Source organism: Ischnura elegans, chromosome X (genome assembly GCF_921293095.1).
Source record: "Ischnura elegans chromosome X, ioIscEleg1.1, whole genome shotgun sequence".
NCBI lineage: Eukaryota > Metazoa > Arthropoda > Insecta > Odonata > Coenagrionidae > Ischnura > Ischnura elegans.
Window position 1 is genome coordinate 114,748,444 of NC_060259.1, and position 27,127 is coordinate 114,775,570.

General features: G+C 37.6%; 1 protein-coding gene across 11 annotated transcripts in view; it reads left to right on the top strand.

The window, feature by feature from the left end:
- The first annotated feature begins 21,514 nt into the window (after positions 1 to 21,514).
- Positions 21,515 to 27,127, top strand: part of LOC124171709 (rho GTPase-activating protein 190) — a 647,547-nt gene continuing 641,934 nt past the window's right edge. For 5 of the 11 annotated variants that reach the window (XM_046550981.1, XM_046550983.1, XM_046550976.1 and 2 more), the window contains exons 1-3: positions 21,517 to 22,012; positions 23,100 to 23,492; positions 26,298 to 26,445. In XM_046550981.1, the coding sequence (XP_046406937.1) occupies positions 23,322 to 23,492; positions 26,298 to 26,445 (319 nt within the window). In that variant the 5' untranslated portion in view covers positions 21,517 to 22,012; positions 23,100 to 23,321. Of the gene's footprint in view, positions 22,013 to 22,083; positions 22,427 to 23,099; positions 23,493 to 26,297; positions 26,446 to 27,127 lie in introns of those variants that run through there. The other 6 variants (XM_046550973.1, XM_046550982.1, XM_046550977.1 and 3 more) reach the window with 4 other exon arrangements.

A 27,127-nucleotide genomic window follows, 5' to 3' on the forward strand; every position in this document is an offset into this window, starting at 1 on the left:
AATTTGCCATACAACTCTACCTCCGCACTATTATTGAACCACTCTTTACGCTTGTTAAATCCTACATTGGAGGAATCTGCCTTATTGATGTCATCTCCCGTATCCAGTTCCCAACCCACATTTCGTAAATGTGTTCTGCTCGCATCAGTACCATAATTCAAAGCATTTTCCAAGTAGCTCCTATAATGGTAATTATCCTCCGACGGAGTGACCAACGTTCCATTGAAATAAACGTTACACTGTTCGAAGAGAGAGTGCAAAACATTATTAACTACACCTGGTTGATTCGTGTCAGAACTAGCGTAATCACTCCCATCTTTTTTGCAAAGTTTCACTTTCAGTCTAAGATATATGCTATTCAAATCCTTGTACGCATCCCCAGAGTCTTTTATCAGGAATTCTATGACAGATCGATTATCTAGCGAAGAAATAGGCTTATAGGATACGAGTCTTTTTGCTAAAATGTTATTCTGAACGGGTGGATTGGGTTGGAATAAATCCAACGAAGACAGCATATGCTCAGCCATTATCGCGAAAAGATATCTCTTCCAACGACCTTCTTTCCTCCTCGCCTTCTCGATGACTGTCGCTTTTTTCGCACACCACTATGTTTTATTTTATTAAGCCTTGGACGTTTCGTGATTCTCAATCCACCTCCAGACATGCCTTTTATCTTTTCCTCAGCCTTTCGTTTCAAGTTCTGACCCGCCTCGTTTATTCTACTGCGCAGTATCTCCTTAACCGGTTTTGTTCCAAGGTCTCCGAGAGCTGCTACTCCAGCGCTCGCGGCTTCCTTACCAACAGTCTTAAGTCCACTAAAAAGCAAAGGTTTCGCGAATCGCCAGAGACCAGCGAGGAAACTCCCAATACCCCTCCCCTTTTGCACCCGAAAAGAGGCTCTATACAAAGGTCCAATCTCTCCCCCCACCTGCTTGGAATAATAGCTGTAATATCGATCCATCACCGGCGCCATCTCATCGTAAAATGATGTACTAATGCAAATCAATTCTTTTTTATAAAGTGTAACACCACTATAGAGCTTTGCTCCCCACTATGAAAAGAAATCGCTTCACCAAGTTTATCACTCAATAGAATTTCCACACTCTCGATATTGTTTTTCTCGACGGGGTAATAGTAAATAGGGTTGAATGTTTGATATTCCCCAATTTTCGAATTCAAGATGCGGATGCAACGACTCACAGTGTCTCCGACTAGTTGAGGTTTCACTATATCTGTGTAAACGTAAAGATTTTTTGAGGAGTTTGTAATACCTCTTTTTTCTCTTTTTCCTATATTACCCTTAGCGTTAATCTCTGCTTTGGCCCCATCAACGATTTCAGCTAGCTCATCATCTGTCAACGTTGAATCTTTAAATGATAATCTAATAAGAACAGTTAATAATAACGATAGATCATTTTTTATCTTTTCCTTGCCTTTTCCACTAAACCCTGACAAAGTTTTATTGAATAAGCTGGTAAACGATTCATACGTTCCTGGAGACAATGAGTAATTTACTCCGCTCGCTGAAATTTGCACAGACCGTGGTAATATGCGTTCATCAACTCCAACCTGATTAATCCTTACACTCAATCTATCAATATAGCGCATTACTTCATTTGAAATGTAAGTTTGTTTTCGTGTACTGGAGGTAATGTATGGTCTTGCAAATGCCGTCGCAATGCTGTCATAAGTACCAATGGGAATTGTAAAGTATGAATCATCTTGAAGTTTCACATTTATAACTTCATTATCCCCTCGAACTAATCCCTCTTCAGTCCGGGTCCTATTATCCTTAGGAGTCAATTTGTCTGCTCCGCGAGAAGCTGGGGTAAAGTTATCGATAACGGTAGGCGTTTCTTCGGGAGCTTTTTTTACCTCAATAGAAGGAATCGAAATTTCAGCAGGTGTATCTTCGGGGGCTTTATTTACCTCAATAGATGGAATAGAAATCTCAGCAAGACCGACACACCACTCGTTATTGTCTAAATCGATGCGATGACTCAACTTTGTACGATAATGAGCTATCGTATTTCTCGGGAAAAAATCCCTCGAGCTATCGCTGGGTAGTGTGAGATAAAATTCATTCATATTTTACGGACAGAAGAAGCGGAAATCCACGAGTTAAATGACGATGGGTATCCGTCCCACTTGATAAAATACTCCAAATTAGGACCATCACCTCTACGTCTCAATATTTTCTCGATCTTGTACTCCGTGTCGGGAGACACGTTAACTTTGACTAATTCTTCCGCATAGAAACTACCCTTTATATCCTCCCCGTTCAAATCATTCAATTTATAGGTTGGAATTAGTTTCATTCGATCAATGTTTGTAACTTGAAATATTTCCTTAGTATAATTTGGTGTGTATCCTTTGGTGAATGGAATCTTCTCTTTACTAATCCTCACGTAATCACCTTTATTAAATTTTGCATCCGTCTTCTTTAAGCTTTTTCTCCGACTAGCAATGATAAATGCATTTTTAGCATTCACTTGAGAGGGAGCGATCCCAATGCTTGAATGACTGCTACGATTATAAGAACTAATGAGTTTCGGAAGTGCATCGATATATTTATAAGTTGCGTATTTCGTAAAATATTTATACATTTTTGTCTTGAGAGTTCGATTAAAGCGTTCCACGAGGCTAGCCTTAATTTCAGGATTGTTAGTAGTGTAAAACTTTACACCTTGATTCGAGAGAAAACTTTTAAACTTGCTATTAACAAATTCCCCTCCCTTATCGCTCTGAATTTTCAATGGTTTGCGTTCGCGAAATATAACCTTAAATAATTCTATAATTTCCTCTGGTATTTTTGACTTGAGAGGACTTGCCCAAGCATAGCGGGAAAATATATCTATTACGGTTAAAATGTAACAGAACCCATTGTTGTATTTTTTCAAACTTCTCAAATCATTTAAATCACATTGCCAACACTCATCTATATAGTTTACTTCGTAACGGTTTCTAACAAACTTTTTTCTCGCCGGCTTGTGACGTGTGTACGCCTCTTGAGATTCCAACCACTCGCGAATTGTATTTATCGGGATCCCAGTCGCTTTATTTAATTTACGTTCTGTGGAAAAACCAGCAGGATGTGCGGGATTGTTGTACACGCTAGCTATTACGTCGTGTCCCACTCTGCCCCGAACATTTTTGGTACCCTTTTTCGTTTGGTTCGCCTTGGAATTACTCTCGGAGATGTCCATCGTGGCTCCCTTGGAGATATTCTTTGCTCCCTTGGAGGTGTGCTTGGCTCTCTTGGAGTTGCTATTATCCGCTTCATTTTTTTCGGTGGAGAATCGCTTTCGATTTGTTCCTTTATTCGTGTCCATGTCGAATCTAACTCTGAATTTGTCCTCTTAATTTCGGCTAAGCGTCTTCTCATTGAATCGCTACCCTCATCTAGTCGTATTGGTGGTGAGTGTTTCACTATTGGAACGTGTACGGGGGATTTAAAGTCTGACACTGAGTCGAGATATTTATCTAGTATTCTTTTATACAAATGCCACTTGTCAATATCCTTCAGCCTTTTACTCGCTAACACAAGTTTCATTTCCTTATCCAATTTACTCAGCCTAGCCTTTGCATGACTTCGATCAAAGACTTCGGGACTCACTACGAGCATTTTCTGCAAACTCATTTTCCCAGCAGGCTACCGATCACACCGCTTAAAATTGAACCCAGTAGTAATGGCAAAAAGCCACCTTTTTGTACGAGAAGCGCTCGTTTTCTTTTTACACTCGTCCCCCGTTCAACCAACTTTCTCAGTGTGTTACGATGTTTGGATAATTTTAGTTTCAATCGCTTATCGATTTTATGATTTCCGTTTAGAGTATTGAGGCAACAATCGCAAATTGTTTTAATCAACTCCTCATCCGAGCAATTCAATATAGCAGTACGTAATTTAGGCTTAGCTGATTTTAGGACGTGGAGCAAGTGTTTATTGTTCTTCAATCTTTTCATCGCGTTGGGGCATGTAAATGACAGCCCCGTCTTGGGGAAAAATTTTGGTTCTAAAGCGGAATCTCTCGTCCGTGTCCTGGCCAAGATCTAGAACCAAATAACCGAATGGTTCTTGCGTAACCTGCTTATATACCCTCTCCAATTCCCCCGATTTTTCCGGATAGACCTGCCTAGCTAAATGACCAAATTGTAACTTATCTCTGGGGTTTTTGAACGCTACAATATACTTTGAATTCAATGATATATTTCTCGATTGTGGACTCTGATAGAAAATATTCTGCGTGATCAAAAACACTGAAATGTTAAAATGATGGCTACCTCTGGTGAATAGTCTGCTCACATCTTTGCTGTAGGGTCCCTCGCTCATTAAATCATCTATAACATACAAAGTGGGAACACCACCAAATTCTTCGAAAGGTGGTATTTCGGAGTAAAATTGAACTGGTATTCGTATGTTAGGCTCACTTCCTGGGGCACAGCACCAAACCACTTGCGCTATAGGACTATCTATCATAAAATCCAACTTTTCCAGAAACTGCGTGACAAATGTGGTTTTTCCACAACCTGACGGACCCGCGCAGATGCATGTGAAAGGATGTTTCCAGGCTAACGTCATGATTAACACTGGAATTTTTGATTAAAAAGATCATTCTTTTATAATTTCAATCATCACCAAATGCCTGATCATGCGTGCGTTTTCGAGGAATCTTATAATGTCCCCAAGGAAGCGTGTGAATTCCATCTTCACAAACGTATCGCTTGTCATCAAATGCATTCAAAGCAACCTTATTCATTTCCATAGAGTAAATTTGATGTAATTTACTGCGGATAACGCACATTTTACGAAATTCTGTAGAATTTTCTTGTAAACAGTGGATATAATCATCGAAATTGATGCTTTTTGCAATAACTGATTTAGAAATGCCCTTTGCCTTCTTTTTTTCTTTAAATCCGTGAACTTTGTACGAGTAAAGTTTACTTCGCAACCCCACAAAATGAGACATTGTTTGCCCATTACATTCATCTTTAAATTTTCCCAACACTTTCTTGTTGTTTTCCGAATAACAGGGGTGATGTTTTGGATAATTCGATGTATCAAATGTGTCCAGGTGTTCTAGCATATCACTGTAAAAGTTATCTGTTTTAACATCGTAGATAAAACTATCTGTATCACTATAGGCTAAGGAAATTTTTTTGTCGTACTTGGGAAGCATTGTCCGGTAGTGGAAATCATACATTAAAGTTTTGCTGAGGTCTAGAACGCAAAAACCAATGTAAAGGGGGATATTCATTTTGATAGCAGTTTTTCTCAAATGAACACCGACAGGAGACTCTGTAAAGATTGTCCTGTCCAAGAACTGTGATTTATTGATTAGTTTCACTAATCTTTTTTCACTGGATACTAATTCCATGTTAATATGCTTGCGTACATTCATACAACAACGCCCGAAAAGGGAGTTCAATATGAACTTATAGAAATCCTTTTCAAAATCATTTGTCGCCATTTTTCTACGATCAGTATTGAGATCAATGTATGGTTTCAACCAAGGGGATTGGTTGAATTCAATGGCTCTATGAACCTTTTTTAGAACAAGACCTAACGAAAGAGCCTGTTTCAGATTTACGTAGTGAATTATATATTTTGACTTGTCATAAAGAGTAGTTAAAAGTTTTTTGTGTTTTCCTCCGGGTGGAATCTTATTTTCAGGACAAAGAGGAAAATCAGAATGTAAGTCGTGAAGGTGTTGTGGGTAATATAGATCGACTTCGAGTACATATCCGACATCACCCTCATCTAAAATATCCAGAATTTTTAAGCTTTCAATTTCCTTTGATGATAGCCATCTAAAATTTGAGTGAGGGAGGGGTTTAGAAAGAGCCCAACCATACAAGTTATTTGCATCCAAATATGTCAAGTAATTAATTTCTTTTTTACTGTCATGAGCCTCCACGTATTTATTATTTGCCACGCAATATCTTTTGCTACATTGAGATATTCCTCCTCGGATTCCCTTCTCTATCATCAGCAACATGTCATAATCCGTCAGCAATTCCAATTCCATTCTCGTGAATTTTAACATTGCGTCAAATGTTAATGCAGGAGCAGTATAATACCATGTAGGATCTAGTTTATAACAATCATAACATATTTGTCGAAAATTTTCAAACACGTCTGCTAAAAGTGTCACATCGCTTTTTAGATAAACATCGCTGTAATCGCCTAATGTGTTACAGTTGAAAGCTCTCCAAACATTACATGCATGCGTATAGTCAGTGTCAGATATATTTTCCTGCGTAAGTCTACTAAAAAATTTTTCCTTGCTTGGGAGCGAGGTTTCTTCGAGACGTTTGAAAGAATCAGTGTATTCGTAGGGGTACACTCCCTTTCGAGCGACAAGAGGTGTTTTTTCACCAAATATTTTCTGAGTGAATTTTAACTCTTTCAAATTTTCAACCAATGAGGCTAAAGATGCTGACATGAAGCGATAGGTATCGATAAATCTGATTCTAAAATTTTCATTGATAGATTTTCCGAAGGAAATATACTTTTCCTCCGTATTTGGAATAACAAATATCTGTTTCTCATCATAGTCCAGCTCTCGTACTATAAAATGTCCATCATACGCACTCAGGTTATGTTTAAGGACGGGAAGAAAGTTTGGCATTTTATAATTAATGTTACAATTATTGTGTGCAGCTCCTCTATACTTTCCTGTCAAATGATCATGATCCTTAACTCTATCTTCATGCAATTCTTTTTCGCAAATGTGACACGTGCTCACAGTTTCAAAATCTAATTCTTCCTCTCGAGTGAGAGGATTTATAGGAATTGTTTTTTTGTAAATCGAATATACTTTTTCAGCCTCCTGCTTCATGCATTCAATAAAAACTCGCGCAGCGTTTGGACCACGATAGAGCTGAGGTTCCTCGCAGCCTTCTGGTGTCATTAACAAGTAGCAAAAGCTGAACGGTTCGTGTTTTTGTACATTGAGTGTGAAAGAGGCGTGGGGATTTGGTTCACACGTACTAACATTCTCGAGGAGACATTCAAAGTCTGCATAAATAACGTATGGAATGTGAAAAGAGTGATTGACATGCGTAAATTTCAAAGTTTTATCTTCTTCCCTTGGCATTACAATTTTTGTGGGTTCACCCGTACCTCGACATAATTCTTTGTGAGCCTCAAGTTTAGTTTTATCGTAGTAGTAATTAAGACAGCGTTTACAGACATGTGTAGTGTTAGTACTTGTAATTTGATTACGAATTAGCTTGTCGAAATTTTTAATCCAGCAATAGTGGGCAGCGTTCACGTTAGTTATGTAAAGTAAGTCTGTATGATCTTCGAGTTCAACGTCTACAATTTTTAGTGGGTACACAAGGTTCTTACCCGTCAGACCAAAAACATTTATAGAAATGTTATTTATACGCTCAAACTTGGATATATCTTTTAATTGAGCTGGGTATGTAATACAGTTCCAGTTATATGCGTTACAAAATTCGTTAGTGTTGTATGAGCTAACACGTTGAGGGTTTTTAGGGATATTTTTCGCCCAAATTGAATACTTGAAGCAAAAATGGTCGTTGTTTCTAACATTAATTACAGCCTTTTTCCTACTGATCTTTGTTGGGAGTGGAATGTAACTAGAGCCTCTTAATGGTGTATACTTGTTAATGCGCAATTCCAAGCCAAAGACTTCGGATAGGGACCATCCCGATCCTTTGGCTTGGAACTCTGATTTTTCCATTAAAAGTTTTGAAAAAGCTGTGTTAATTATCTCTTCGATATCATCAGAGATGAGCACGCGTCGATTTTGCGTTTTAAATGATGTTTCCAAATGCTCTCCCTCACTTTTTTTAAATTGGCAAATAAGGACTAAATTAAACTTTGTTGAGTTATTTTCCACAGTCTGTTCACTGATTTTGGCAATAGTCTGTGCCTTATTATCATCTAAAAATGAAACTACGTCACTATTCCCGTCTTCTGCAGGAGTAATCCAAAATGTTTTTACTCGTGATGCAATAGCTGATTGAATTTCATTGAAACCTCTTCCTTGTTGCAAAGTTACGTTACGTCTATGTTCGTTAGCATTTTCATGCGGTAAGGCTTCGTCCAAGCTATAAAATTTTTCACAATATATACAAAAACACCTCCTTTTTAGATGATCTAGCTCATCTTTCATTAAACTGAAGGATTCCATATCGTCTATGACATCATTGGTAAATGTAATACGTTCGTGAATATTAATAATAGCCTGTTCTAAATCTTCTTTTGTTTTATATGTGTTGTTTTTGAAATTGTTGATAATGTCTCGAATGTTTGACATGATTGATGCGTGAAATCTGGAAAATAGAAAAAATATGTCAATACCTAAGTCGCAACCTACCAGGGGAAAGATTAGGAAAAAAGTTATATCACTTGCCGATGCTGTTGACAGCTAGATCAGCAAAATTACTGGTGATGTGTTTGATCTCTGGTTCGCAGAGTAGCGTAGGAACTTTCAGCTTTCAAGAGCTGAGCAGGAACTGGTAATTCCTCTCTTCGCGGAGCATATATTTATATGAAAAAATTCCACCCTCCCTTCAAACCTTCCCCTCCCAACTCTCCACCAAATTGCTCGGTGTTAACCCTGCAGCAAGTTGAGAAATGTCTACGTGCTTTGTTTTCATGCCAAAGGTTTGACTTGAGACATTGTCTACGTGCTTGAATTTCATCCTAAAGGTTTCGAGGTTATCCAGCTGTTTTCCAAATTGTAGGAGTGTGAGTGATACCTAATTTTTACCGATTCACGTTGGAGTATATAAGTAGCATACGTTTTCTCGTAGAACCATCTATTAGCTTCAAAATGTGCGCTCTCTTGAATCGTTCACAGTTTGAGGAGGTGATTACTTCCTCATCTCATATTCCTCCTCGTAATCACTGTAGATTTCCATCTCTTTATCAAATCTGTTTATCCATAATATCTGCATGTCTAGATAAAAAAACTGACGTATATAAATTATCTTTACCACGTACTGTTGAAACCGATTTAACGTTTTACATTGAATGTAATAGGTTATCTTTATGGAAGTCATGGGTAAATAAGTTATCGGATGAATCAATGGCAAGTTATGAAATCGAACTTGATAAATTTTTTTAGACTATAATATTCGTTTTTCATATTACGCTTATCAACTCCTTCTTGATAGAACACTAGATTTTTTACTCAGACTGGAAGACTGTATTTCATTTCATGTTGTAATTATTGGTTACATATTTCAACATAATAATAGTAGAGCCAGGTTTTGTAACAATTGCGTTAGAATGATACGTCCGTATAAGCCAGTAAGTGTATACGTTTATACTCATCACACTGTTCTTTCGTTAAATATGTTAGCTGAGTTAATTCGTAATGAGGGTAATTGGTGCACCAATTGCATTAGAACCCCATTATTTTGCATTAATGATAGACCTGATTGTTCGTATGCTTTTGGAGAACATGGCTCTGAGTCATCGAGTGAGGAAACATCTAATTTCTCATCGTCTAGCGATTTAGAGGAAAACGGTACATTCCATTCGTACACGTTTGCTTTTAACAGTCATAAAAGAAAACGATTTTTAATTGATGCTCGCGAGTATATAATTGCCAGAAAAAGAAGATCTGTTTATTCCCGTGATTCAAGTGACACCTTTTTTGATTCGTCCGACTTTTCGGACTGAAATCGTTGTTGTCTCACCCCCTTTTCCCTACGTCACACCACTCACACCATCATGATCGTCGGGTATAAATAGCCGTGGTTTCTGTGGGGTAAATCACACTCGTCGATACATCGTCACCGCTGCGCTACACTGCTGCTGTATTCGATACCTCTGCGCTACACTGTCATCGTACCACCACATCAACATCATCATCAACGCTGCGTTATCAGCATTTACTGATACCATCGTATCCCCCTTCTCCACGTGTCATCACCATCGTATCCCCACTTCATCTCTACGTGTCATCACCATCGTATCCCCCCTTCATCTCTACCTGTCATCACCACCGTATTCCTCCCTTCACCTCTACGTATCCTTAGAAGAAGAAGATATAAAAATGAACAAGCCGACCACATCTGCCTGCATTGCCGAGGTCTCCGAAACCTCTCCCGTTGTGGTAGAGGGTTCTTCCACTTCCTCCACGGGGTAAGTATTATATTGTTATGTTATCTATTTATTAATGATTGCATAGGATGGATTTACTATGTTTTTCCTATTAAAATTTTTCAGAATGTCCATTGCTATTAGAATATTACATCCGTTTGCAGTTGTTCCTATACCTTGGTATGATTGTCCTGCTGGATACGATATAAGTGCTGTCCAGTGGGATATAGTTCCAAAGCGAGGGCGGGTGTTAATACCTAGCGGGATCTCTCTAGATATTCCTAAAGGATTTTACGGGAGACTCGCATCCCGCTCTAGCTTGTCGCTAAGGTATGGTGTGGAACTGGGAGCAGGTATAATAGATTCTGATTATAAAGGACACATAAAAAATCTCCTATATAATCATAGCGATGAGGATTTTTTGGTAAGAAGAGGAATGCGAATATGCCAAATCATCTTCGAAAAAATCGCCACAGATGTTTCATTTGTGGTGGTCACTAATGACGTTACTACCAATAGTAGCCGAGGCGTTGATGGTTTTGGCAGTTCTGACTATCGCAACGTTATTTGATGTGAGTGAATTATGATTTCATACAATCTTTAAGCGTTTCATAGCTATATCTAAACTTATTTTCTATTCCCTTAGATTGCAATATACTACCACAGCCCAAGACACCACCATCGTTAGCACCGATGCTGGGCCGTCTACCTCGACTGGGTAATTACTATATATTATAATCATGTACATTTATAAGCATTAGACCCGGTTATTAACAAGTATCTGATTTTTTCCCCTTAGGTTAGCACCTGTAGCTAGTCCTACGACTATCTCGCCAAGATCTTCTGCTTCCTCAAAGGTATTTAACAGGGTGGGAGAGGTTTTTCCATTGGTGTGCATTTTCTGCGTGTACATTTTACTAATATTTTTGTTTCATCGTCTTTTTTACAGATTCGTCAGAAACTCTTGGAGGCGCAGAAGACATACTCATTTGTTAAAAAGGAAGAGATGGATATCGAGAAAAGATATACGCTATCGAGGGTGGAAAACCTTCAGACGCGTTATGGGCTAAAACTTATAGGATATGTGGAATTGTCCGGAAGAATCAGAAAAATAATTCTTCCGGGCGTGTTAAAATTAACTCCGTCAGAGATAATGCTTTTGAACTATGAAGGGGTTAATATAAAGGTCTATAGGGATAAAAATAATTATTTAAAAATAGAGTGATTTTTAAATAATTATTTATGACTTTATATACTCTCTTTTATTCCTATATTTATCCCTTTTTTAATCTTGTTATATTTATCCCTTTTTTTAATTTTGCTTTATTAATCCTTTATTTTAAAAATTATTGCTTGATATTATATTCTTATATTATCCTCTTGCTTTATTTATGCCTTTCTTTGATCTTGTTATATTTATCCTTTATTAAAAATTATTATTATTATGTAATCCAAATTGCATCTAAATGTTTAATAATCTAAATATTTAAAAGCGTTGAGTGAAGTTAAAAGTAAAATTAATACATGGTTGTTGACTTGTTTATAAAGAGGTGTTAAAGTATTTTATAAACTAGTTTGCTTATTTTGTTGAAAGAATGTTTTTTAAAATGTATATTTTGTTTCGTTTTTGACACGATGAAATTGTTAATTTTTTAACAAGATATAACTTGTATTGTTTAGTTTTGGTGCCCGCTGATAAGCCAATTTCAATTGAAAATTTAAAGTGTTGTATACATATTTTGTAAATGAATTATTATTATTATTAAAAAAATGTACACACCTTATTTACCTTTCCACTTTGATTAATTTTCCTAATATTATACTCCTATTTCCTATTAATTTTGTTTTCGTGGAGTAATTACTCCTGTATAATGCTACGGTAAAACCATAATTAATCTATGCATCAGTGGTTGGGTGCAGCGTCAACTCACTTGAAGAAAATATAAACCGTAGAAAATAAAATCATCAGAAAAATCATTGGGACTACGAACCTTCGCCGACAACAAACACTGTCTCCCAAAAATGTGCCATTACCCATTTCCTATATCCCTATCCTAATAATTCCCTGTCCAGTATTATTACGCTTTGACTCTTTTAATCTGTAAAAACGTGATCAGCTAACCTGTCTGCAACATTGCTAAACGAAGCGTCCAAGAGACATCTGCAAGGTTGGGAACTTCGAAAAACAACAAGGAGTAATATATACTTGGATTTGAATTTCTCTTTTAAATGATAGGTAATGGAATGATGATTTGAAATCAATGTAGTATCTTGTAATAATGTGTGGTAATTAAATATGGATAATACAGCTTCCACCAATCGAATACAATCATTTTAATCGTTTAATCTGTTTGATTTCATACGTAAGCCTTCGAAGTCCTTGTTACGCGTACAGCAGCCATTTTGAATCCGGTCACCCCCACCTCGCGCGCCATGTTGCGTTTCGACTCCTCCCACAAGGTGGGCGGAGCGATGTAGGTCACACCCCACTCGGTACAAAACACAGTTGTATTCCAATAGATTTAGTTAAAAGAATAACACAACAGTGGTTATAAGATGAAAAACCAATGTAGAAAACGTGATAATTGTATTTCTACCTTTTTGGTATTATCGTTTATGAGTTTTAGCGAGTCTCTTGTTAATTGATCTCAAATGAAATGAGTTGACTTTACTAGTTACTTTTTTTCGGTATATCACTTTGCGTAATCACTATCGTATTGATTCGATTATAATTCTTTATACTCATTTGTCATTCCTAATTCAATTACACATTCGTTTATGATGTTGTAATTGCTAGTAAGTAATTAAGTTGATTCGTCATGCGGTTACGTGTGACGTTGATAATATATATTTTAAAATTACATGGAAAGAATCGTATTATTTAGTTCTCTAAGAAACCAACAGATTTTGTTGATTGTATTTTTTTTAAAGATTGTTTATCTTCGTTACCTCAATAAAAATATTTTAATTAATTTATTCGATAATAATAATAGCTAAAAAGAGTAGTGAATGAAGTAAAAATTACATATCCGAGGGTGTAAAGTGTCTTCTGTAGGGGCGAGGACAGAATAACTACTAAATTATTAAATGGGAGGGAAAGTTCAAGGCTCATAGGCACGAGAAAATTATTCGTAAGCGCCAATGATGTGTAATCCGACTTAAAGATGGGAACGAACGAGGAAAGAACACGTTCACTATTTTGTTAAATTACTATGCTGAAACTTGCTACCAGATAAACTAGTGAAGGGGATCAGGTGGTTTACGGAACTTTAGCGTAAAAATCTCGTTAAATAATTTGAGTACATTTTTTAAATTCAATCCCATTCGAATTAAATAATGACGTCGATGGGTTTCTGTTCTTTTTATTAACCTGCTACTTATTTTCGTTTTCCAATGAAAGCATAATTCGTCTACAGGGTGGATATACCTCCCGATAAAATGTAAAAATATAATTGCGATTGAAGAAGGATAATTAAACTAAAATATCAACATTCGAAGATCTCGAGTTAAAATATTTTAGGCAAATTACTAGAAATTGTTTTGTAATAACATTGAAAGATGCGAGAACAATGTCGACTGCTATTTAGGATAATACCGATTGGTTTAATTAGCTTAAAAGAGAACAGTACTCACCATTTCTGCTTCGCGTCCAGTCTGTTAACAGGATAGCTGAAAGTTGACTTCGCTTGCAGTTTGAAGATACTCGCTGGGTTCGATCTCCCCGTGCAGATTGGAGACACTTGCTGCTTGCCACTTGACACTTGCACTTCTCGTGAGTTTTGGAGACACATGTTGAATTTGGTCTTCTCGTGCAGTTCGGTGACTGGTCTGATGGAAGTGAATATTTTCTGAGGTTGAGCGACGTGAATTTATACTGCATTTGGGGTGCGAGAGAAGGGGGGCTATAGGCGGGTTCAATTCGAGAAATGCACACTGTCGTTGCAATGTGGTGAAATGGAAATGCATTTTTGTCGAAGACGAGAGCGTTGGATACCAACACACGGAAGGAGGTTCGTGACTTGGAGAGGCAAGAAAAATATGTTGGAATTCTACCAGAGAACAGTTTTTGTTGCCAAGTGGGATTTGGGTGAATACGTTAGCTGCCAGGTGGGTGGAGACCGATACGTGACTTGGACCGATGTCGATGGTTGCGTGGTCACTGCGTTCTTTGGATTTCCATTGTGTTATATTTCAATTGGTAATAACTTTTCCGAGAATTTGTGCCAGCTCGATTGGAGAAAATTGTGCCAGCTCGATTGGATTTATTCTACTAATCAATACGTAAATGATAATGATCGGAGAGAGTTAATTGATGGCTATGTCCTGAACTGCTCATTAATTACTATAATTCTTCGACATATTCTCAATAGTTATTCATTTGTGAGAAAGACCCTTCATATACGAGTTCATTGAGATAGAGAATAATACTTAAATGCCATAAAGAAAAGCTAAAAAATGGATTCTACTGCGAGAACTGATATTTAAACTTATCGGTTTGAATGGATTGTATTTTATCACGCAAAGATCATACAAAATATTAATTACACTGAGAAATAAATTATTCCTGAAAGGCTAGATACACACAAGTTCGTTGGTTTACTATCGAATAGAGAAAAATTTTCCGTTTAATACTTACATTTAAATGGTCAGTAAACAGTAGATGGGTCAATGGTGCTGACAAACTGTATTCTTCTAATCCCTTTTTGCCAGTCTCCACTGCAAAAAAGGGATCATTTTCCTCTTCCATGGCCTACTTCAACGTAAATTTGCTTGTAAAATAAGATTTTACTGCACAGCTAAATTCACAAAGTCAAAAATACAGTACCTACGAACGTGTACAACAATTTAGTGGCGATGGCTGTGGGCGCTGTAAGTCACATGTTATATAAGATGGCCGCCGGTCGTTATGGCGCAAGTTTCGAAATACGATTTTCCAAGTCCAAGTATATTTGTCGTGGTTGATTTCCGCAGTTCCCAGCTTTGCAGCTGTCTCCTGGGGGGTTCGTTTAGTAATAATGCAGGCAGATTAGTTTATCACGTTTTACAGATTAAAAGAGTCATGGCATAATAATACTTGACAGGGAATTAGGGGATAGGGATATGGGAAGGGTTGAGGGCACATCTGGGGAGGCGGTGTTTTGGTTTCAGCGGAGGTTCGTAGTCGCAAAGATTTTTTAACAGTGCATTATTTGTTTTATCAAACGTAAGGGCAAATTTTTCTAGAGCAGATTTTAGTTTCGCTAGAATAGAAATACGATTTTTCATCCGTTATTATTAGATTAGTATGTAATATAATGGTTCCAACGAAAAATATATAATAATTATCATTGTGGAGGAAATTTGTAAATGCTATAATCACAACTATAGGTGCTTGTATTCGACAGAAAACCTATATTAATAATGAGCGAACACCAAAACTTGCAGGAAAAACTTCGAATGCCAATTCGAATAATTTTTGCATTCAGAGTTGCTATTTGTATTCAGTTAGTTTTCATCAATGAATTTGCTGTAACTGCATTGGTATTGTGCAAATCTGAATGCAATAATGGTTACAATTGTATATTATTGTTATTAAAGCTCTGTAACAGAATATCCTATGATCATCCCATTCGGACATTTTTCGGATCATCCGACTTCGGATATCCGTGGGAGATCCGACGGATATCCTGATTGCCGGCAGACCTAGATAGGACATAGCGGACCTGAAACATATATCCTGCTTGCATTGCTATATTGATATATGCTTGCATTCGACAGAAAACCCGTGTTAAAAATGAGCGAAAACCAAAAATTGCAGGAAAAACTTCAAATGTTAACTCGAATATTTTTTTGCAGTCAGAGTTGTTATTTGTATTCATTTAGTTTTCATCAATGAATATGGTATAACTGCATTGGTATTGTGCAAATCTGAATGCAATAATGGTAACAATTGTATATTATTGTTATTATAGCTCTGTAACAGAATATCCTATGATCATCCCATTCGGACATTTTTCGGATCATCCGGCTTCGGATATCCGTGGGTGATCCGACGGATATCCTGATTGCCAGCGCACCTAGATAGGACATAGCGGACCTGAAACGGATATCCGCAGGATATCCGGTGTTGTTAGGGTAGCTATCCATCGGAATCCAAAACAAACGCAATTTCAAATCCAGGAGAGTAGAGGCCAATGAGTCAGCGAGGGTCGACACCGGGAGATTAGTCAAAATTGCTGCAATGGTCAGAATTAAAAAATATCACTATAAAACACGCCCAACACAACACTCAATCTACTAGGCTCCAACACGTCGAGATAGGGAAAGATGGCTACCAGACAACAAGTCCATACCTACTGGCAGTGGCGGCTGGTGGTAATATATCTAGGGTGTGCATTAGAGCAGATATAGGATGATTTAATTATATTATGTTAATCCTAATCCATGAGCGTCATATTTCGTCGTAATAGAATACATAGCAAGCAAAACATATCACTGGTACACTCTACCCTTAAAATTGCATGAACAGAAATAATATTAGCATGTATGAAAATAATTATTCTCGACACACCTTTACAAGTGACGGTAGTTGAAATTCATTCTCTTTTCCTTACACCCTATGAGGAAGTAGTGTAGAAAACGGCTATACAGATGGCTCTGTAGACGGACTAGGATCAGGATCCTGGGCGCAGGTGGTGTAGGTGGCGGCTACACCACTACACTACCTGCTAGTCAGTCACCAAAAACATGCGCGTGCGCATTCGCATGGTTTTGAGTCTGCTCCTATCGCCCCTTTGAACAGCACATACCCCCCCGCTTACCTCGTCCCGCCAGAGCTCCCTCAAGCGATCGCACAGACCGAAAATGCGCTCGGCATGATGCCACGGGATCGCACACTTGTAGAGCGGTGCATTCGAAAAGGAGATAGCTGTAGCGTTCGGAGGCTCATGTTTCTTGCATATGCAGACAGTACTTTTATCCTTCGCGTTGCAAAGGAATAGTTTTCTTTTATAATTTATTCATCTTTGGGTGTGCACTTGCTAACATGCGTATACGCACGCGCCGCCACTGCCTACTGCTGTAGTCATTGGTAGTACCGTATGTTCGTGAAAATCTTGAATACAATGAATAATTATAATAATAATAGTTCTTGAAATTTTATAATAATTAATGCGAGGATTTGCAGATATTTTTAAGTACTAAACCACATCATGAAGAAAATGGCATACATAGGCGCAACTAGCAAAGGATGACAGAAGGATATTTGGTACTATCATTTGCAAAAGTCTTGCAACAAATCGAGCGGCGCCACTTTCGCTCCATTGTCGATTTCTGGCCACCATTAAGATTGAATGATCACTATCTAGGTATGAATCTTCATGGTCGCTCGGGAACGACTCACGAACGGGTCATCGTGACACGGGAGTGAGACGTAGGAAATCATTACGATGTTCAGTTGAGCAAACGAGCGTAGATGTTGTTAAAGTCGTCGCGGCGTTTGAGATTATTTTTGTACCCGTAGTTGACTGAAGTAGATAATTGAAAATATTTACCCGTTAAAAGAGTGGTGAGATGACGCCTGGCTTCCAATGGTAAACCCCAAAAGGCCGGCTGGGGGCACGATTTCGCCATTAGGAACTCGGAAATCAACTCGCTCGTAACCCTTTTTTTAGGGATTCAACGTCGTTCAGGAGACTTTATATTAAGTTGTTGAAATATTTGTTCGATATAGAAGAATTAATAAATGAAAAAAAATTAACTGGCAAGTTTCCGAAAAAAAAACACGACTCTGTCGTCTCCACCATATTTAATTGATTGGCATTAAATAGTTCTTTACGTCAGCTAATAGGTCCTGCACCTCGTCTTGCCCTACATCTTTATCCCAACTTTACCAGCAAGGGATGAGGAAGTAGGTTACCTGGAGTAAAACTTGCAGGCCGTAAGTGATTCTCAGGTACTTCCAAAATAGTGAAAATAGGGCCAATTTGTAGCCCTATCATATATACATGTTGATGCCACAATTTGCTTGAAGAAAATACGCACTAGAAAAATAGTTGATAAACACCTCAAGATAAGCCTTTCCTATATTTAAAAATAAGCGCCGTGGTGCGTGCACGATTAAGGATTACCATTGCATAGGTTATTCCTAGGATTGTACTTAGTAGATAAGCTAGTCTCACATTCTGTCTCTTTCCAACAAAATTACTGTATTAAAAAAACACTGATTGTAGAATACTGAAGCCTAAGGTTTAAAAGTAAAATTCTTCACTTAATTTATATCTTTTTCTATCTCTAAGAAAAGTTTCCGTCACTGCTCATTTACGAAACGAAAAAGGGTAAAATTGTTCTGAAAAACTTTACTGGAGAAATTAACTTGGTAGGAAATGGCGACAAGTTGATGACAAATAGGCAGCATACAACATAGGCGGGCAGCATAATCGCTGCAAAGTATCATTCATAATTTTCTTTTTAATCAGATAAAATTGATCTATTTAAGAAATTACGTATATGGAACCTTAGATTATTACGATAGTTCTCATTCCAAAGGTTAATAATGTTGAGCAGTTACGGACCTGTAAAGGAAACCATATAGCACTAGGAATTACATTCACCAGTGACTCCGCTTTTAAGTTCCTTCAAGAAAACGCAATTGATTCGTCCTACCGCGCTAACTACGCATGATTCCCGTCGCACGGTCATTTAAATTAGAATTTGTTGCAAAAAATGCCCAAATGCAACATCTGGTACCCTCTTAACATAAATTTCAAAAATAAAAAAACTTTAAAATACGGCTGTGCGGAGGATAAAAATTTTCGGCCATGGGAAGGACTTGAACGCGAGCCCCTCCTCTCATCAGCCCGACTGTTTATCCACTGGGCTATTTCTACCTCAAGGTCATCGCGTCGTAATTTTGATTATTTGTTGGCATTGTAACACTGAGCTCCTTCATGTGCTTCTGCTACGGCTTCTCACTTGAACGAATTTGATCAAAATAATCACTTTCTCGGTATATTAGTCTTTTATTCGTTGATATGTTTATAACTTGAGCACGGAGGCTTTCGCATACTCTATGTTTCGGCTGGTTAGTATATACAATAGGAATATAATGATGTTGTCGCCTGCGACTTCGCTATGGTGTCGTCTTTTTAAGTTATTATTATTTGTTATTATGTTTCAAACTCGGTACTTGTATTTCTAATGAAGCAAGCGTATACATTCATTACAAACAGAAATTCTGTTAGGATTTGCTTACGTCCTTCTTACTCGACTTGAAAGGTTTTATGAAATGAGCTGCAGTTCCACTGATGCCTTAAACATAAAACGTATGGCCAACAAACACATTTCCTAATACAATGTAACCTACTTAATGCAAGTAGATAATTCAATTAATAATGCTAAGTAAGTATCCTACATTATCCCGAATTCATCAGTGTATATGTAAATGATTGCATCTAAATAAGATAACTTAATCATCAACGACATATCAGCTTAGAGTTATTATTCGCATTCACACTAATTCAGCTGTAGAACATATTATCAAACAATACCTGTTGAAATCCGACAATCATTAAAAATGGGACTTAAGGCTGGAATTAAGTTTTCCTCGTCATACTTTGAATAAGTGGAAAGGACTACATCTTTACCGATTGACGGACGTCGGAGAACTCTGTTATTACTTACGCAACGATTAATGCCGACCAGCTTAACTAATTCATACTTTACGTGTTTGCTCAGATATTTATATGATGAAACACTGGGAATTTCAAAGCTGCCTCGTATCATATGCCGTATATATTGTATTAAAACATCAACCCGAGTCGATAGATGTAAACAAAAGTCTACCATGTTCACAGTGAACGACTCGTGATTTCCAGCTCTCTGAAAAGAGCTGAGATCACTCAAAAAGAGCCAAGCTACCAACTTTTTAAAATCTCTCCGAGGAATTACCTTCGATCTTTCCTACTGCATTAATTGCTACAATGTGTTTGGGGAATATCATGAACATTAATTTCACTTAAATGGAAGCGGTCAAATCCCGAGACTGAAAAGGATGACAAAATACCTCAACCACCCAATGACCCGTTCTCCATGCATTGAACCATGAAGACTAGTATTGGATTGTTGCATACACCGGATAACCATACAATTTCCGGGCACAATCTTTGTGGAGCGAAAGTGGCGCCGCTCAATTTGTTGCAAGACTTTTGCAAATGATAGTACCTAACGCATCCTGTCACACATTGCATCCACTTCACATATAGATGCAGTATGGGCTGTGCCGGCTGGGATTAAATGCAAGGTTTTTTCGATGAGTGCTAATCGACAACAAAAATTATCCCGGAAAACTTCAGTATGATGAGAAAAAAAACGCGACGAAAACGCAGGTCTCGAGTGCTAGATATTTCATCGGTATTCGGCTGTTTCCGTAAGCGTCTTGATTTTGGATTTTTCCTGTGTTTAACGTCTTCCATTGGATAATTTAGAATGATTGCGATTGGAAGTAGGTTGAGGTAAGGCGTAACATCCAGTCATGTGTGGCGCGAACTCTTAAGGATGCTGGATTTCGGTACTCATTTTGATTTCAAGTCATCTCCTCGGCAAATTACCATGGCTCCGGCGTCTAGTTCACTGGCATCGTGATCCCCAACCTTAGATTTGTGGCAATATTCGTGATTTTATGCATTTAAAGCTTAATTGTAACGTAAAATCGTGTCGAAAGACATTATTACTGCCACCCGAGAGACCGAATTTGTGGACAACGCTTACTTCACATATAAGATTACTATTATGTACTATTATGTACTATTAGGTACTATTATGACTTCGCATCATGATTTAAAAAATCACTGCCCCGAGTGACGCATATTAGGGTAGAATAAATTGAATTTACATAGCTTATGATTTTCGGCGAAACCGAATCGCGTATTCCTAATGAAATAACTGGCAAATAATAACATCACTCCTCAGTTCTTGGACAGGACTTCCGCACCGCGATTACGTTTCATTTCATTGAGTAGTCCTGCAGTACGCACCATGCTGATGGCGCTATTATAGTATTTTGAAACCACGTTAGTATCACTAATATGCTCACATTTCCCTGCTTTCAAAATTAATGTAAGCGTTAAATTGGAATTAACTTCGTACATCGATAGGCGATCGTTCCACCGGCCTCATGATTGCTCACATGACACATCCGATGAAAATGACAAAACATATCACTTATTTCTGGCTACCCCTAAGACGATAAGCATGATGGTTTTTACAAACAGTAGATGTGAGAACCCATTTCACTCACTAGAAGTTACTGCAGATAAGGGTCTAAGTTTTGAAATTCTAAAGGTTCTCCAAAAGAAAATACTCACTAAAACGCATAAAATACAAGACATTTGCTCCCCTCTTGTGGTGGGTATCAGTACCAAAACTTTCCAATAATGTTAATTAGCCGTGGGTGGAGCCCTCGTCACTTGTAAGGGGCGTCAATGGAATTCGAAGTAAATGGCCCAGTTTATCATGAAGTCACTCGCTCATTCTTCCTGGAACTCATGACCTTCGTGTATACTCACTTAATTGTATTTGGGACTCTTTGAATCTCGAAGTACCTAGAGGGATACGTTAGCCAATCGGGAGGGCGGTTTCAAACACTGCGCCTCTTCATGAGAAATTATAATTCAATATGGCGTCGTGCTGACCTAGTCGAAGGTTCAAAGCGGTCTGTCAAGCACAGACCTGTTTTTTAGGTGATTCATGTGTGGATATAGTATGTCTTTTTGTTTTAATGTGTTAGGAACACATGTGTTTTATGCGCTTGTGTTAGGTGCATAATGAGAATTCGGCCGAAGGTGTGTGAGGAAAACCAGGACGTCAAATAACATTATTTTCTCTTTGTCGTTTTTGCGTTGTGGAGCTGATAGTACAATGTCTGTAGCACAGTATTTAGGGATTTTTCAGGTAAGCCATTCGATTTTTATAGCCAGTACCATCTGGCTTAAGTTAATGTTAATTTGTGTTAGCCTGCAGTATGAGATATTGCTCGTTAAAATCTGATGGGGTGTCAACATAGGCGATGGTATTATTTGAAGTGTCGAGGAAGCTTTTGAAGAGCAAGTAAATTATGTTTTTAATGTCCACTGAGTTCTGTATATTTTTAGAACCTTCAACGGCAATTCTCGTCGTGTGGCATTGCTGCTAATCTAGTGTGGTTGTCTGCTTCCGGGCATGAAAGGCTTATGATAATATTGTGATAAATTCAGGATTTCCTTGTTAGACCTGGATAAAAATTTGCGCAAGAAGTACCGGTAGTGAGTCTTCAATTTGTTATCTACACTGGCGGGGATGGTGAGATTTCATGATTGAAATAAAATGGTGAGGATATTTTGTTTCGCCTACTTTCCCGTATGTGTGGTTCAAGCATTTATTGACCGTTGATTGTGGTTATTTTAACGCCCGTGTATTATTTGTTATTCCCGCCACTCCTATGTTTTCCGATTTTCCTAAAAGTTGTGCGAGCATTTCTGTTATGAACATAACTGATGAGTAATTAATCTCGTCATACATCATCATACGAATTTTTGACTGAAGTGAACGGCAGTGGCGCATCCGTGGAATATCGGCCCTTAGTTTCGTGATTATTCTTCAGATTTGCCGATTGATAAACAAGAAATATCAGAGTTGAGTAAGTTGCGATGTTGTTGTATGAAGCCAAATACTCATGTAGGAAGCTGTTAAAATTCGGGTCGCGTTCTCATCATTCGCTTGCAGTTGTCTCATACGACTTGATTTTAGTACTTTGGCACGGCGGGTTTCTTAATGTCTTAATTTATGTGCTATGAATTTGTTGATAGTAGACAGTGCTTTCGTCTCGCACTTAATTAATACTGGACATTCTAGTAGCTCGCGCATGGCTATGGTTGGGTTAATATGTTGCTCGCGGGGCAGCTTAATATTAAGTCACAATGAAATGATATTTTAAATCTTGTGTTCACAGTGAAATCCAATGTCTTTCCTCTTGTAATTCTTACACATTTTCTACTTTCAGGATGGGACTACTTTTGCATCGGACATGCATAGAATAATGATGAATCATGTGAAGTGATACTTTGTTTTCACCCAAGTATGGTTTACAACTTTTTGAAACCATGCCGTTGTAACCTTTACATTGAGAAGTTAGTCTGAAATGCGAGCCATGACTTGTTCACCAGTTTGTATTCTTGCGGTGGTAAGGCCAAGGGCTGAGCTTCATTGATGGGGTAGGCATAGTATGTCCAGAAAGAGTGACACCATGCGCACGTTTAATGTTGCTGTCGTGGGGCTCTCTGGCACCGAGAAGGAGAAGGGGCAGGCAGGCGTTGGGAAATCCTGTCTCTGCAATAGATTTATTCGATCACTAGCGGATGATTACAATGTGGACCACATCTCTGTTCTCAGTCAGGTGGGTAATGTTTGGTTGTAACTTTCATTTTTTTTACTTTTGATGATTCATCTTTTTAACTTGTCTTGAAATGCTAGTGCGGGTTTGTTTTTTGGTTAATTTGCACATTATGTTTAGGAAATATTGGATGTACACAAAGAAATTGTCCACCCGGTGTATGGCATAATGTAGTTGTTAATGCTTGCCCAATAAATAGCTAAATAAAATACTTCGTTTTAGTTAGGAAAGCTGCTCTCTGCAAACTCTGTCAGTAAAAAAAGCAAGACATCTGAATTTAGGGAGCTCCATCATCACAATGAACCAACCAATTTCAGTACAGCAAAAAGCAAACGAGATTACATTCATTTCCATTTTAAATCCAATATAAAAAATCATCTCCATTTTTTTTGTTCTTATTTTTTTCTGATTTGTTGTGCATTAATTGACAACAAACTTTGTGAACTTCCATTACTTGTGGTTTGTTTACATAGAGAAGTTAGATGTGATACTGTTTACAGAAAATTAGTGGTAAAAAGCACTTTAAGAGGTAATAAACCAATGGCTCAATTGAAAATCGATAGGTGCTGTTGTGTCCTCTATAATGCACTTGATGGAGGTACTTCAAATATTCAGATAGAAATTAGTAGTATGCAGTAGACTCATTATCACAAAGTTTATGGGACTGGAAAACTAGGGGGTACGTAAGAATGAAATCTTTAAGAATGCTTAATTTAGGAATCATTGCATAACCAACATAAGTTGCCAAAATTTCATGTTTCTTCAGTATATTATAACTATTGTCATGCTGGGGAATAGTGTCAGTCACATGTATGATATATGCACTTAAATTATACTCAAATGTTTAAGAAAACAAGCAAATTTTTGTGCACTTATCTATAGCAGAATGTGGGTGAATGTTATTAATCCTTCCTAAATCATAACATTTCATGTATAAAAACCGAGTAATATGTAACAGCAATTAAACTGTGGAACAAGATCATCTACCAGGGATGGAAATGTAATTGAGAAAATATATATCTGAAAAGGCAATAGGTGATAAACGTATGCAAAGCATTGAAAAGTGTGATTATCCTGCATAATGCAACACTGCATTACAATTTTGCATTAACACGTGTCTGAGGAACTGATAGCTGCTTGTGGGACGCTGTTGTTTCCGAAAAAAAATTTTTATCTGAGGGTAGGAAGAACAGGCAAAATTCTGATCAGTGGCTGACTTCACTACAGATTAATTGATACCTTGTTCAGACTGTCCCCAAACTGCAAGCTCCTCTATGCTTCATGCTGACTAACTCCATAGATGCCATATTTGAAATTTTGGACTCGCTTGAATTTTTGTATGTTCGTGCCTCTGAAAGCTTGTAAGTGGAATGTTCCTAAGAAGAGGACTTTCTGCATGACCAATTTACGAGCGTTAATGAGTGGGTCACCATGATTCCCCAAGAGTGAAGATATATGTTTATTGAAGATTATTTATGATTATTTGATGTTGCATGTTTAGTGAAGTATCTCCTACTGAAGAAAGAACCATAATTGATGCTATTGGGCACAGTGCATGAGGAGAACTTGAACGTAGCTCAATGATTATTATGTTACGAAGTGTATATCTGCCTTAATGCTGTTGCTTATCTGTGGAATTTCATAATTAGTCCTTTTCGTAGCCACAGGGACTGATGTGTGGAATGTTGGAATAACATTACTTTGCTTTGGATTGGGTTTGCCTTTTCGTTCGGACCAACGCTTTGCTTTGTAAAAGCAAGATCTTCATAATAAGGTTGTTCATATTAACCCCTGACGTGGGAAAAACTAGGTCAATAACTAACGTATGAGATAAATAAGGAGTGAGCTAGCGGTGGATCGGGGGGAGGGGGAGGAGAGTAGAATATGGCGGAGGGAAGGGATGCTGTGGAAAGCAGCGAATTTCGAAATTCCTGATTGAGAGTCCACTGTAACTTTTGGTTTGTAATATAATAATAATTTGGTTGATAATCATTCATATTTTGAGCGTTGGAAGGAAGACCAAAACATAGCTACTGGAAAGAGAATGTGTCTTGGAGTCGTGCATTGATGCCAAAATGTGTGTTGCTTACTGTGACTTGCAGAACTATGGCAGCATATGAATCACGAACTGTTAGTTATTGCCGAGTTGGCAGCAACCATTGGGGCTTTTCTCCTCCCTCTCTCAAGGCCAAGCTGCTGGTACTCTACGGGAATCATGCATACAAATAACAGATTATTTTGGCTTTGATATTAGTAATTAATCAACATTTTCTATGTTCCGGCATTGCTTAAATTATCTTGCACATGATGGAACCAGTCAGTTTTCAATTGCACCATTGGCTTTGAAGTCAGCTGAGGTTAGCATTGTTAAAAACTAATCCTTACATTTAGAGGTATACATAGAGGAATTGATTTAGTTTCTTGTATCAAAACTGCAAGTTATGGAAATGATGAGTATGGGAATACCAATTGCTCTAAATTGGGCAATGTGATTTTACACTAAAAAACTAATGCCCCTTTTTTTAGAAAAATTGAGGTCAAGAAATAATACGGGACAGAGTATTTTAAAAGTATACCATAAAGTGTAGAAATATACATGTTCTCTTATGCTTTTTTTTTTAATTTGGTTGGTTCATTTAGACAATAGAGCTCATCAAACTTGGTTGTTTTGATTTATTTTTCAGGCCATAGTGCTCCCATTTCCCTTTAGACAAAGCAAATTAATTATTGCTGCTGCTCATTTCATCTACTTATGTGCTAGCTATCCTGTGGTTCTTTTAAGTTAAATTTTTTTCATTTTTCTTACAGACTGATTTCAGTGGCCGTGTTGTTAATAACGACCATTTTTTATACTGGGGAGAAGTTACTAAATCATCTGAGGAGGGCATAGAATTTCAGTTCCAGGTTATTGAACAGACAGAGTTCATTGATGATGCATCATTCCAGCCATTTAAAGGTAATAATATTCTGGATTTCTCTTTGGGATATCCTTATTTATTTATTCATTTTTTAGCTACTCTCATTGGTATGGAATATGATCATAACTTAATGTTGGGATAGATCCTTTCTTGTGATCCAAATTCATCTAAATGTATTTTCGTGAAATAAAGGCTGCCTTAGGATTGCATTTATGATTGAAGGCAAAGAAGAGGTAAATGTGTTCTTCTTGGTAAGTGTCATGGAGAACATTTGCTCAGGTCTTTTTGTATTTTAAGGAATGATCTTATGTGATGTGAATATATATTTTTTCCACATGCATAACTGTATCCATAGGCAGATGATTCAAGTTTGTATGGGAAAGGAATTTGTTCTTGTAATTGATTATTGTCCTTAGCGCATCTTGTTTGCTCTTATCAACTATGCATAGCCTCAAAGCTACTGCATTGAGATTCCCAGACATGCAACAATATAGAGTAATTGACAGAGTTCTACTCCATGCATGTATTCGATTAGATGTGGAAAGTCTAAATAATTTGGTAACTTAGGTTAAGGCCTATGCAAAAAAATGGTAGTGGATATTAGGTGATTCAAGCAAAGTTTCATTTAGGCAGTGCTGAATTAATTATCTACCTTCTGTCTGTTTGTTGAATTATTGGCCTCTCACTTCTATAGCCAGTCCCTCGAGTAATCTTCTACTC